This window comes from Sinocyclocheilus grahami, unplaced genomic scaffold, assembly GCF_001515645.1.
Source record: "Sinocyclocheilus grahami isolate Dianchi unplaced genomic scaffold, SAMN03320097.WGS_v1.1 scaffold2005.1, whole genome shotgun sequence".
Classification (NCBI taxonomy): domain Eukaryota; kingdom Metazoa; phylum Chordata; class Actinopteri; order Cypriniformes; family Cyprinidae; genus Sinocyclocheilus; species Sinocyclocheilus grahami.
This window is the reverse complement of record NW_015507184.1, coordinates 114,194-128,941: the sequence shown is the minus strand read 5'-3', so window position 1 is coordinate 128,941 and position 14,748 is coordinate 114,194. Positions and strand designations below refer to the sequence as shown.

Here is a 14,748-nt window from a genome sequence, read left to right as displayed (position 1 = left end):
GCTCCCCTGTCCGCCGTGTTCTCCAGTCCTGAGTCCGCCTCATCAGCCGGTGACCTGCTGACTGTCTCAGCTGCTTTTCTTTTGTTCAGCAAACGTTCTCAAATGCCTTTTTTTTTTATAGCTTTTTTATTTGTAGTCCATTATATTTGAGCTAAATATAATTCATATAACGTACTTTTTTTTAAATGTATGTTTTGGTAGTGTATGCAATAGACATGTATGCAATGTTTTAATAAAGTTGGATTATATGAACTTGTATGGCATTTTTCCTCTTTAAAGTTTCATAGCAGGTTTTACGTTAAAAAGAACAATTAATGATTAACAGTATTTGAAAAAGTATTACATATTTATCTTGTGTTTGATTACTAAGAGATTCGCCACAAAAAAATAAAAAATAAAATAAGATGCAGAAAAGGTAATATATATAATCTGGTATAAAAATAAATGTGGTCGGAACGTCGTCTCGCAGTTGCTGAATGTCGCATAACAACGTTGCTACAGCCCTTTCGCGTCTTACAATTCAACGTTGCTACAATGTCGGGAGCACGTAGACAGCAACGTTGCCACAGTAAAAATGGAACGTGGCAGCGACGTTGACACAACGTAAATGTGTTTGTTGGGATAGCAGGTTGAATATTCATAAAAAAATTAGATTGCGTCCATTTGTACCCCTCCAGGCTTTTGTAGGCTATTAAAGAATCTCCGGAGTAACGCTAGGAGGGAAAGTTGATTAGGTAACGTTAGTTGTAGATATCAGGATACTGCAGGTCAGGAAATCTATCCGTTCCGTTATTGATAGGCTACACATTAAAAGCACCATGGGGGCATTATGGGGATCTGTTATGCTTAATCTATTAAGTTTTGCTATGTACAGGTCTGTAGCTGCGTCCGAAATTGCATACTTCCAAACTATATAGTAGGCGAAAAACAGTTTGTGAGGTGAGAAGTATGTCCGAATTCATAGTATTCGAAAAACAGTAGGCGAGAAGTACCCGGATGACCTGCTACTTCCGCCCGAATTCCGTAGCACACATACGATGGACACTTTACTATCCCATGAGGCCACGTGAGAGGAGGCTTCATATTCGAAAACGGCGGAAGGCGGCGACGCAGCTCTTTTCAAGTGTAAGTACCTCAGGGAAAAACGTTGTTCATTGTGGTTAAATTGCACTTGTTTAACATGATCTAAGTGAACGGCTGACTTATTGAAAGTTTAAACATTGTAAATCGATGAGATGATTTCGTGAATCGGCTGTAAAAAGATGTTTAATCATTGTTATTACTGAGCACATCAAGTTAACGAACAGCTCGAGCTAGTGTCAATGCTGTTGTACATCAGCTTGTTAACTGCTTTTTTAACGGAGACGTTAGTTAAGCAGTTTAATGAGATTAGAAAATTCCATGGACGTTAAAACATTTTTTCGCCCTCTTTTACTAATATTTTGTTGATATTTTGTTAGCTACATACTAAGCTACTGTTAATAAATATGCCACAGCTTGTCAATGTAGCATTAATGGATTGATAATGACTAATGGTTACTGCTTTGACATTACAGGGACTGATGAACACACTCAGATCCTTATTCAGTGGAGAGTGGCTAATGAAGCCCTTCACTGGAAGGCCTAATGCTGCCATCAAAGGTTTTGAGTAAGTAAACAAGTTATGTAAAATTTACTTTTATTCAGGTGCTGTTGACACTGAACGTAGTAAATACTAACACTTCAAGCAAAGGTCTTACTGCCTTCTTTTTATGCTTGATTTCTGTGCATTTATGTGTCAGAGCTTTTGTGACAGAGCAGGGACTTGAGGGCAACAAGTCAAAAGAAAGCGGGAGAACCTAAAACAAAAATATAAAGTAAGATTTTTTTTTTATATTAGTTCACCCCAAAATGTTTATTAGTTCATGATTTGATCATGCTAATGTGTTTCCATGTCATAGTAATGCAGTAATCTAATGAATCTAATTGACTGTCTTGATATTGTGCTTTTCAGACCCGGGATATCCAACAATGATATGGAGGAACTTCCCCTTGTGGTCAGTCATGGCCTGCAGCTTAACAGAGTGGAACAGCTTCCTATTACAATAGCATGGGGCATCACTTGCTGGTGGCTTGATCCGGATGTGGCATCCGTCTATTACACCAGCTACCATGTGGAAAACTGGAGACCCAGCCAGCTGGGCAAAACCTGCCTCCAAGTCATCCGGGGTCGGGAAAGCGATCAGCCTCCTCAGAATCCCGATGACTGCCCTGCTGATTCTGTGCACAATGCCATGCACCGTGGACTTTGAGATGTCAAAGCCCAGTGACAGCAGCCTGTATGATACTGTGTGGGCCAGCCAGTAGAGAAACACCAGCACCTCAACATCTTTTTCCCAGCCATGGTCAGAATCTGACTTCAAAGTAGCGATGAGGGACATCGGAGGTTAGGACGGAGGTCAGATCCATCTTCGAAATACGATCGAAGAATTGGCACAGCAGCATTCAGGCGGCAGTAGGTTGTAGGGCTCACAGTCTGTAAATGTGTGTATATATATTTTAGAATATGTATATTTATTTATGTTTATATTATTAATGTATATATTGTATCTATCTATAATATTTATTTAAGCTATGTATATATTGTATGTATTAATTCTCTCTCCCTCTCTCTCTATTTATCTAATTGTGTATTATGTATTCATTCAAGTTTATTCATTAATTCATGTCTTTTGTTTGTCCTGTGTATTTTTATGCATTTATTTATAACAATAAATTACTTTATTTCGTTGGTCCAAATGAGCCTCTGGCATGGTGTTCACAGACATGACTTTTTATTCTGAGGTAAAATTTGCTAGCTAAATCGGTGATTGTACCTTATTTGATAAATGATTTACAAGCTGTCGACGAAGGCGTGATCTGCGAGCAGCTGACCGACGCCTCCTCTGAGCTGTTGATTCAATCAACGTTAAAACGCTGATGAAAACGGTAAGAATTGCGTAAAACATTGCTGATGTTCGCGCAGTAGTGAGGGCTCTTTAAATTTTGGCGCTGTTGTGAAGAAGCAGTAGGTTGTAGGGCTCACAGTCTGTACATTTGTATATATATATATATTTTTTAATATATATATATTATTTATTTATTATGTGTATATTATTTATGTATATAGTGTATCTATCTATAATATTGTTTTGGGCTATGTATATATTGTATGTATTCATTCTCTCCCTCTCTATTTATCCAATTGTGTATTATGTATTCATTCAAGTTTATTCATTGATTCATGTCTTTGGTTTGTCCTGTGTATTTTTATGCATTTATTTATAACAATAAATTACTCATTGCTCCAAATGAGCCTTTGGCATGGTGTTCACAGACATGACTTTTTATTCTGAGGTAAAATGTGCTAACTAAATAGGTCATTGCACTTACCTTATTTGATAAATGATTTACAAGCTGTCGACGAAGGCGTGATCTTTTATTTATTTAGTCATTTATCAGACGCTTTTATCCAAAGCGACTTACAAATGAGGACAACAGAAGCAATCAATTGTAGTATTAAAACAACTAAAAACAGATCCAAAACTAAAAGCTAAAACTTTATCAATACTACCTATACACAGTTTAAAAATAAAGAGATTAAATAAAAATGACAAATGCATACAACAAAATTTCATAAAGCTAAAAACAATTAAAAATAGTGAAGAACAAAAGGTATAAGAGTATAATAACGATTCTAACAGAACACTAAGCCAAACACCAAAAAAAAAATGTGTATGTACAACCACACACACACACACACACACACACACACACACACATATATATATATACACACACACATTTATAAATTCAATATATATATTATTTCATTTCCATTTTGTTTGTTGAAGTATTAAAATAACTCAAATTAAATAAAACTAAAAACTTAAAAGACCTATACAGACATAATAAATTCAGACAATTTAACAAATTAAAATAACAAATACAAATAATGCAAATCAAATGACAGTAGTTTATCAGTAATCCTAAAAAATCAGTGATCTACTAGCAGCTGACCGACGCCTCCTCTGAGCTGTTGATCCAATCAACGTTAAAACGCCGATGAAAGCGGTAAGAATAACGTGAAACATTGCTGATGTTCGCGCAGTAGTGAGGGCTCTTTACATTTGGGCGCTGTTGTGAAGACGCATGTCACGTGACAACATCAACATGGCGGATGTAGTAGGTCCGAATTCCATTCATACTACTCGCATTCATACTATATAGAACGTACTTTTTTAACGGTCGAGTAGTACGTTCAAATTTCAAATATAGTACCTACTAAGCAGTATGCGATTTCGGACGCACCCTATGTCTTTTGAATTAAAGTATGCAGTGAACTCTGTTGCCTTGAAACTCATGTGTCACGGACATGCCAGTCTCTTTCACCTATCAGCGCTCACAATCACCAGAATACTAATCACACACACCTGACTGTCATTCATCAATCACCCACACAGCACTATAAGAACACACAGTTCACACAGCCACATCGTCTGGTCTCCCATGTGGAAAAGGACTCGAACCTATGCAGTATTACTTATCTGTTGATGTGCGTGTGCGTGTGCGGACAGATTTCAAAGAGCAATGAGGACCCTCTGGTATGGGAGGACAGTTGGCTGTCCTCATAAAAAATAAACCTTTTCTCAGCATGTTTTAATACCCAAAAAGTGGTTTTCTCAAAAGTCTTTGTGTACCAAAAACTTGACATATGTTGTATATTTGTGTGTCCGCCACTGCCCCCTATCTGTTATCGTGGTCCCTGCATGCAGCGACACACAGGCGCGGGAAATTATACACAACGCGCGAAATTAGACGCTAATTCAACACTGCATGCTCATATTAGCATTACTCATTTTAATTGGCTGGATGGGAGAGAGCTTCGTCTGTCAACAGCTGATTCATTTTCCCGGGAGTTCTGGAAAAGCACGTTGTGGAGAACAGGTAAGAAATCAATTACAAAACGTTTTAATAGGTTCGAATGAAGTATAGGTATGGTATTTAGCAGACGCTTTTGTCCAAAGCGACATACAAATAACAACAATACAAAGTTGAACTTAACAGTAAAACGGGTCATTCCACGAAATCAGGGCCTTTTCAGCTTTGGCAAATTAAAAAATAAAATAAGTTTAATCGATTTGTTTTAAATATCCATGAAATGAAGACAGCTTAAAAGGACAAGAAATTGTATTGTGCCATCTCAGGCTATGTATTTTTTTATTTTATGAGTACTTATCATGTTTTGATATTTTTGTCATGCCTGTTACAGACACATGCGTTATTATACAATAGTTTAAACCTGTATGAGCAGTATTTTAGTCCCTCTTTTCACTGGGATTTTCAAATTTTGGATTTTTTTTTTCAATCTTACATTTGTCATTCAAATGACCAAGAACTTACAAATTTTGGAGGGTGATCACATGTCAATTAAGAAAAATATATATTTTTACAAGAGAGATATTAAAAGGGATTTGTCAAAAATACAATATAGAGAGGGTTACAATGGAAAAACTTGGAAGGCCATTACAAATATAATTTTTATACTTTTTATGAAATTAATGACCGTAACAGGACTGACAAGAGTAACAGGGATGACATGATGCATTCTTCAGTATACTCTGCTCATATTTGTTTACATAATATTGTAAAGTTTTACCTTTTTAAATTGCATTATATTGTTTTGCACTCTTATAGTTGTATTAGTGAAGTATTGTATTACATTTCTAAGAGATCTAAAGCCCGGTTTCACAGACAGGGTTTAGACTAAGTCAGGGTTAGGCCTTAGTTCAATTAGGACATTTAAGTAGCTTTTATAAACGTGCCTTAGAAAAATACATTACTGGTGTGCATCTTGAGACAAAACAATGACACTGACATATTTTAAGATCTGTCAGTGCAAGTTGCTTTCAGTTAAAACAGCTCAGACATGCATTTTAGTCTGGGACTAGCTTAAGCCTAGTCTGTGAAACCGGGAGCTAATGTTTTAGGGTATTGAAATTAGACCCTTGTGTCCATCTGTTTGTCTGTGTATGTCCCCTCACAGAACTTAAAATATATTGATATACTGACAGCAGGGAAATGTTATGAAAGCATAGAACTCAATTGAAACTGTTTGAATATCCATGCTATTAGTGAGATGAAAAGTAGTGAAGTTGTGTTGTTGTTTACATTTTTGTAAAGAGTGAAAAACACTGTAGTGGCAGATACTATGACATACCACGCAAGTGAGTTTGCAAGCTGAGGCATATGGCAGAGAACAGAGAGCATACTGCAAACTAGTCGCCTTTTGGCAAAATTTACCATTTTGGAATCAAAATAGGCCATTGACGTGAAGCGAAGGAGTTTTTTTATTTTGGGGTGGGGAGGGGGGGTCGGTGAGTCGGAGAAGCCGCATCACAAATCTATCACGCAGGGTTTCCCTATCCCTGGAGACATTCACCTTTGGATGTTGAACAAGTTCTTAATTCCTTTGCTATTATCATTTATATTATTAGGCTATCTATATTGTCCTATTTCTCTTTGTTGATTAGACTTAGTCCTAAGTTAGGCTACAACCTTAAATCCTCGCAAATGTTTCACTCTTTCATTCGGTTCGTTGCAGCTCGGCTAAATGCATCTTTCATGGACTTTATTCATTTGCAATGTTAACCCAATTGCACAATAAGCGAAACACCAGTTTGAATTGTTGTATAGACGAATTTCAACATGCTCATATTTGCGATGTTACCAATGCAAAAACCTCAGTTCTTGGTTTGATCCACTATGTGAACATAGGGCAATGTTTGTGCTGCTCCATTAGCATTTTTAAAGATTAGCTTGGCTGAAAAGTGTATATAAAAGCTTGGCTGATAAATATACTGTATATAAAAGTCACGATGAACAAAAACTTTAGGCCTAATAAATCCAGACCTGATTCAATAGAGCCACCAAGCAATTGGCAATCCAAATGCTTGAAGGTGTCTCCACACCTTTTCAATTACTTTTTGAAAGAATTCCTTTTATTCTCACAAGCCTTATTAATTAATGTAGGATAAACATTTCAGCATTTCTGTTCCACATTAGACCATTCTGCCAGAAGTTTTTGGGCCAAGGATGCATTCTGAAACATAGCCTATATGGCCTCACACCTTGCATATTACACATTAAAAAAAGAATGTGTTTGGTCAGGTCAGGCTACTAATGTGTCTGTTTTTGCAATAACAGTGTTTTATAATCTGAATCTCAAATCTCTTGATTGTTAGGACGATGCTATACATCATAATTGTAAGTTTAAATCTGTTTGTATCTGTCTGGAAATCCCATCAGAATGCACCATTTGAACAGTAATTTTTCAAAAAATTCTGCTTTTCATTCTGAACTCACTTTATGCTTTAGTTTTCAGTTCACTTTATGCTTATGTTTAGTGGTGTTAGTGAATTTAATGTGTGATGTGTGGGATCACTACATACTTTTTTTAACTTTGACTTTGAATGGGTAATGTAAATGCTCTGCCACTCCAGTGAATTCTACCTTAATGGTCGAAACCTGTGTACATTTGTCTAAATGGAAAATGTTAGCCATCACTCAAACTGTGCATTTGTACTGAACCGTTGCATTTCTTGATTTTGTATGTTTCATAAGTGTGAAGCTGTTTGCATTTAATAAGAAAATGAGTATGTAATTAGTCAGCATGGGAAACTGATTAATTGTTGTCTAACGCTGTGGTTTGCTTAATTTTGTCTGTGAAGAATGCTGTGGTGTGTGGCATAAAATCTGCCTCCAGAAATCCTCAGAAGACTGGGATATATCTGATGTAAGTGTACATTGAAGTATAATATGCTTAATATCAATATGATGGCTCTTAGCAGTTTGTTTTTGACATTCATCCTTCCCTTCCTTGTGTATTTCTGTTACTTAAAGTATGCTGTATTTAATTAATTTAATTAATTAATTAATTAATTTAATGTACTTTACAGGATGATGTCTCATCTGATGACGAGTACATCCCAGAGTCTGTATCGGATTCAGAAAGCTCAGAGACAGAGTTGACTGTTGAGTTGCCTGAACCACCCAAAAAGTCCCATACCACTAATATGCCTGATTTAGGCGTTACTTTTGCTGAACAAGAACAGACCATAGATATACAGGACAACTGTAAGAATATCCTGATGGATCTAGAAACTACTGGTGATCTCCAAAGTGACCCCGAACCAGAACCAGAAAGCTCAGAGTCATACCAGCAGAAAACAAAAGATGCGAGTAACGAAAAGGGTACTGTGGATATTCTTGGCCAAAGTAAATCCCCAACCAAATCAGCAAAATTCCTTAAAAGCCAAGTTAATTATTGTTTTGTATGTGGAAAACCTAAAACAAAATTTGCACGTCATCTCTAGAGGCATGTAAATGTAAATGCTGAAATCGCACAGGCACTCCAGTTCCCCAAATCATCAAAGGACAGAAAGGTTCTTCTTGAGAAATTCCGAAACCTTGGCAACTTCAAGCACAACTCAATTGTTAAAACCACAGGATCAGGCTGTCTTAAAGTGAAAAGGAGTTCCAAACAGAGCAGCAGCCCTGAGACGTATGATTACTGCTTGTACTGTAAGGGTATGTTATCCAGAAAATAACTTTCTCGACATATGAAAAGATGTGCTCTCAGACCAGAGAATAATGTTGAAGAGGGGCCTGAGTTGAGAGAGAGAGTCTTTGGTATAGCATCTGCTCAATCCACAATGTCCCAGCCAATTTCAAGTGAACTTTGGTCAGTGCTGGGCAAAATGCACAAGGATAACGTGTCCACTGCAATAAGGAATGATCATTATCTCATGCAGTTTGCCCAGTCCCTCTTTAATAAGCATGGGAGTGACAGATCAAAGCATGAGTATATAAGGCAGAAAGTAAGGGAACTTGGGAGATTACTTGTGACTTTGCGCCACACAACAAGAATCCGTAACATGGAAGAGGCAATAAAACCAGGCAACTTCTTTATTCTTACTAGTGCTGTCAGGAGAGTTTCAGGTTTTGATCACGAAAACAGCACATTCAAAGCCCCAAGTTTGGCCCTGAAAATTGGGCATTCTCTCAGAAAGATAAGTGACCTCATTATGTGTCGTGCTCGCATGGAAGAGGACCAAGAGGTGATCGATTCCATCAGGAGGTTTCATACACTTCATGAAACAAAGTGGTCTGAATTAGTTTCCCATTCTGCCTTATCAAACCTGAGTGAGGCAAAATACAACAAGAGCACCAGGCTTCCACTGGCCAAAGACGTTCAGAAGCTACAGTTATATCTTGGTCAGCAAGTGGAATTGACTAAGGAGAAACTAGCCGATGACCCAACAGCAGGCACTTATGCAGCACTAGCAAAGGTGACCCTCTGTCGAGTCATTTTGTTTAATAGGAGGAGGGAAGGTGAAGTGGCACGGATGACTGTAAAAAAATTTGAAGATCGTGACATGTCCCAACTAAACGATGACATAAGCACTGGGCTTACAGAAGTTGAGAAGAGACTTTGCAAACAATTCGCCAGAGTGGAACTGAGGGGGGGAAAAGGACGAAAGGTTGCTGTGATCCTGACTTCTGATATGACTGCTAACCTGTCACTCCTCATTAGTAAGAGGAAAGAGTGTGGAGTAACTGAAAACAACAATTACCTCTTCGCTATTCCTTTTAGTGATGGTCACTACAGAGGGCAGTTTGGTCAATTTGCAGATGCTTGTGGAGCCGAAGATCCTCAAAACCTCAGATCAACTAACCTTCGCAAACAGATTGCCACAATAAGCCAAGTTATGAACTTGAAAGATAATGAACTGGACCAGCTGGCCGATTTTCTCGGCCATGACATTAGGGTGGATAGGGAGTACTATCGACTGCCCCAATCAACAATTCAGCTGGCTAAGATCTCAGAGCTGCTTATGGCTATGGAGAAGGGAAGTGTGAAGGATATTCAAGGAAAATCTCTGGACGAAATTGGTGGTATGCATCATTTACATGTTGTTAAATCTACTTGGTGTATGTGTATATGGTTGGTGTAATAACATTTAATAACATTTTTACAATGCAATTTAATAGATGACAGACGATATGGATCATAACATATCACATGTAATGAGCTGGGATCTGTGGGTTCATTAGAGTATATTAAAAATGTTTTAGTCAGGAATTTTCCAGTAGTACGTTGGTTAGAAACTTTGTTAGAAGCTTAACTTTTTGTCATCTCTCTTCATTGTGACTAGGGATGGAACGGTATGAAAATTTCATATCATGATTATCAATATTATCACGGTTTTGTTAAAATGAGATGAAAGTGTTCAAAAAGAACAGATGCACACACTGAAAACATTTCAACAAGTTTTATATTTCAAAATCAACAAACAACAAATAAATCAAGCAGCTCTATGCACTTTTTTAACCACTTAACCACAGGGCGTTTTTTGGAATTTTCGCCTAAATTTTTTATACTCAAATTCAAATGTTTGCCCTACACACATACAATGGAGGAAATCTTTTGTCCAGCTTAAGTAAATTCAGTATTGATTCGTTCGGTTGTAAAAAATCAATAATTAGTTCATTTATCTATATATCAGCACTGTAAAAATAAAAACAGTGATGTCATTGTCCAGCACAGTCCTGTTCGCATACAATGGTGTCAATGCAGGCAGATAAAAACATTGTTGAATATCCAGTGAATTGCGCAATAATGCATTATAACAGCGCATAATCCACGTATCACAACGGACACGCTCTCTCGTTTCATTAATGCCACTTGCGTCTCTGTTTTTCATTGTATTGAAAATGAAATCAGACTTTACTATTAATACTACTATAATTATTACTACAACTTGTTGTGATCATCTTGTCTGGACGATTGTTTTGTACACTGTACAAAATGGATTTATAAGCAGGTTAGATTTAAAACATTAATCTCAATTCAATATGTCCCCGTAATTATTTATGTGGTAAAAAAATCTGTGTAATAAGTGCACAATGAATATTATTATCCCTTAAATGTCACCCTAGTCTTGTCTGAACTTGGTTTTATAATCCATGTGTCCAAGTTCGTCTTTGGCTTAAAGCCACTTGCTGCGAACTTTTCTTCGTGGAAGCTTCACGTTATTATTTCCCAGATGTAATTTTAGTATTGAGGTCAAAGTCCACTTGCCTTGTGTTTGCCCCTATAGCAGCGACTTTCTTCTTGCATGTTCTGCAGACAGGGTGATCATACTCTATTAAGTTTCCCTCAGGACTTTTGTAAAAGCCAAAATATGACCACACCTCAGATTTGGTCCTTTTAGAAGACTGAAATCTCCTGGCGCTGTCACTGCCTTCTGCCATTTCTTCTCATTCAAAAAACAACGTTGCGCGCTGCGTCTGCATCAGACTGATGCTGGCTGGGTAGAATTTACTGCAAGTTTTCAAAATCATGATAATCAAACACTGTTTTAATGATAATTAAATTTTAAACAATATTTCTAACCTTCAGTACATTTTACCGTGGTTTATCGTGAAACCGGTAATCGTTCCATCCCTAATTGTGACGCATATGCTTTGTGGCTAGTATTTTGATGTGTTCAGTAGTTTGCATGATCATTTTAAAACAACAGGGAAGACTTGGCCTGTTTAAAATCTACATCATTTCCGAGTAAAATTATCACTCAAGGTATTGTTGCACATATTCACGTTCTCCTGACTTCATCCGGTTCAACAACTTTGCCATGAGTATAGTTATTATAATAGAATTGGCTATCTGCAGTTTTACATGTATCCCCTCCATGCCCATGGTGTTTGATTGGTAGGCAGACAGGCTCTATAAGCCCATACATTTATTTTGTGCAATATTTTTTTTAGAGGACCAGGGGAACGCTGCCTGTGTAACTTCTGGTTCACCTCATCTCCCTGACTCGGTTACTCAAGGTATTATTTAAATGCGGTGCCATGTCCATCACTAGGCACACTTGCTAATGTGCAGTCAACACTTACATTATGTTTGGTTAGACATATAAAGCATATAAAGAAGCTGGATGTATTTTGTTTTTAACAAGCAGTGTAATGAAATGTCATGTTAATGAAAACAATCAAACTTGATTTTTAGCAGATCAAGCTAAAGTCAATTTATTATCACACACATTTTGTTTACACAAGTTCCAGCTTGTTTGGCAATTTTGAACAGCAACATGCCTACCTGCAAGTACATCTCGCAGGATCTTTTATAATCTTCTAATCTTTTTTTTAATTGTTCAGGTTTCCGTGTTTCATCAAGGCGGTGTGTGAAGAGACCATGGTCTGTGGAGGAGATACAAGCTGTGATGAAACATATGAGGCCTTTTATTTAAAAACGGTGTCACTGTCACCAGTGAGCAGTGCCTGAAGTGCAAGGAAAAGGAACAACCTATCTTGGAGACAAGATCCATTCAAAACAGAGATTTTGTACGCAACTGTAAGGGTTCTTCCATAAAATTTTCAGGGGGCATTCATAGAGTCTTCAAATTTCCATTTTATTACCTGCCACACTCATGTACGGATCACAAAGGTGCAGGAAAACCAAGAGAACAAAAACTAATTGATACATGCAATATCAGCACATTACTCCGTTCTGGGCCTCAGATGTTTCTCCAGGGATCCCTCACTAGAACTAACCTCAGCCATAGGAAAATCACACCCTTTTAACAAACAGATCAAACCATTTTATAATTACAAGGGGTCCCAATTCGATACATCAAATCGTATATCAAAAATAAATATATACAAAAACTATAAACATAAGAAATTCCATTCCCCATAAAGCAATAATAAAATAAACTGGAAAGAATGCCCTTTATAATAACACATTCAAATGAACAAACAATCCAAACCCATATGGTACCCAAACTACATTTCCCATAATTCCTAGCAAAGGATATAAAAAGACATCAGGAAATGCCGTGCCCTTTTAATAACACGCCTTTGTTCCATGCTGCAGTCATGGATTCTGGCAGAATCACGGGTAAGATACACAATCATTCAAACAATTAAATAAAGAAAATATTAACCCAAATCTTGTCTAGCTGTGGTTTTATTCAATTAACTAGCGTGCACTCTAGTAATGAATTGTTGTCTCGCTCTTTGATCTTTAATGCGCACATAAGAGACAACATGCACCACTAACACAATGTTTTGGGTAAATCATGTTAAAGAGACAACATAACTACATATAAATTTATAAACGAGCAAACAAACAATCCCTTAAACAAACCAAAATCAATTTCTCCTACAAAGAAATGAAATTAATTAAAAAGAAAACTAAAACGATTGAAATGAACTAGCCCAATTATTAAGTGTGGCCTTAGCCATCACATTTCCCCCCACCTATGCATTCTCGCACGGTGAGCGAGAAAGAAAATCGGCCGCAATATTTTCGTCCCCCGGACGATGCTTCACTGTAAAGCGGAAGGGTTGTATAGACAAAAACCATCGTGTCAAGCGAGAATTTGTATCTTTCATCCTATTCAACCATTTCAGAGCTTTATGATCCGTTTCGATAATGAAATCTCGGCCCAGCAAATAATATTTCAGCGAGTCAAGAGCCCATTTCAAAGCTAAACATTCTTTCTCCACCACAGAATACCTAGTTTCTCTGGGAAATAATTTCCGACTCAAATGCACCACAGGATGCCTTCTTCCATTCTCTTCCTGCATCAGGACCGCTCTTAAACCTAATTCAGACGCATCTGTTTGAAGTACAAATGACTTTTCAAAATCAGGGCTACGCAAAATAGGTTCATTGCTCAGCACCCCTTTTAACTCAAAGAATGCTTTTTCTGTGGGTACAGTCCATTGCACTTTGTTGGGATTCATCTTTTTAATTAAATCCATTAACGGTGCCGCGATGGTCGAGAAATGGGGAATAAATTTCCGATACCAGCCAACCACACCAAGAAACGATCGAATTTGTTTCTTTGTAGCTGGAAGTGGACAAGACTGAATCGCCCGTACTTTCTGCACTTGCGGCTTAATTACTCCATTCCCCAATGTGTACCCCAAATACTCCGTCTCGGTTTTAACTAAGGAACATTTTGCGGGGTTAATGGTTAAACCGGCATCTTTAATTCGTTGGAAGACTGTTTGAAGATGGTGAAGATGATTCTCCCACGAGGTGCTGAATATCACCACATCGTCTAAATAAGCCGCCGCAAATTCTCCTAAACCATCCAATACCATATCCATCAATCTTTGGAAAGTCGGGGGTGCTCCGTGGAGCCCAAACGGTAACACCCGAAAATGCATTAGCCCCCTTGGTGTACGGAAAGCGGTCAACTCTCGAGACTCCAAGTCCAGAGGCACCTGCCAGTACCCTTTACTTAAATCGATGGTACTGATAAATTTAGCCTTGCCCAGCTTTTCAATTAACTCCTCAATACGAGGCATAGGATATGAATCGAATTTAGAGACAGAATTTAAATAACGAAAATCGATACAAAACCTGAGGGTATTATCTTTTTTTGGCACCAATGCCACCGGATTACACCATTCACTCTTTGATGGTTCCACTATCCCCATTTGTTGCATCAATGTTACTTCATCTTCAAAAGCAGTCAGCAAGCATTCAGGGATGCGGTAACTCATTCGTTTCGGCTGAGCCTTTTCTTTAAGCACAATTCTATGCTTTATCAGTGTGGTGTAGACTGGTTGATTTTTAAACAACTCTGGATCACATAATTGCTGAAGTTGATGTAGCGTCTCGACCAATCTGACACACTAATTTTTATTTGA

General features: G+C 37.6%; 1 protein-coding gene across 1 annotated transcript; it reads left to right on the top strand.

Moving 5' to 3' along the window:
* Positions 1–8,435: 8,435 nt before the first annotated feature.
* Positions 8,436–10,034, top strand: LOC107573678 (uncharacterized). The gene has a single exon (XM_016260122.1). The coding sequence runs from the start codon at positions 8,640–8,642 to the stop codon at positions 10,032–10,034; it is 1,395 nt and encodes a 464-aa protein (XP_016115608.1). The 5' UTR covers positions 8,436–8,639.
* Positions 10,035–14,748: the final 4,714 nt, after the last annotated feature.

Bases quoted from the DNA above. Each gene is read 5' to 3' on its own strand.
- LOC107573678 (XM_016260122.1), top strand. From the start codon at position 8,640: ATGAAAAGATGTGCTCTCAGACCAGAGAATAATGTTGAAGAGGGGCCT.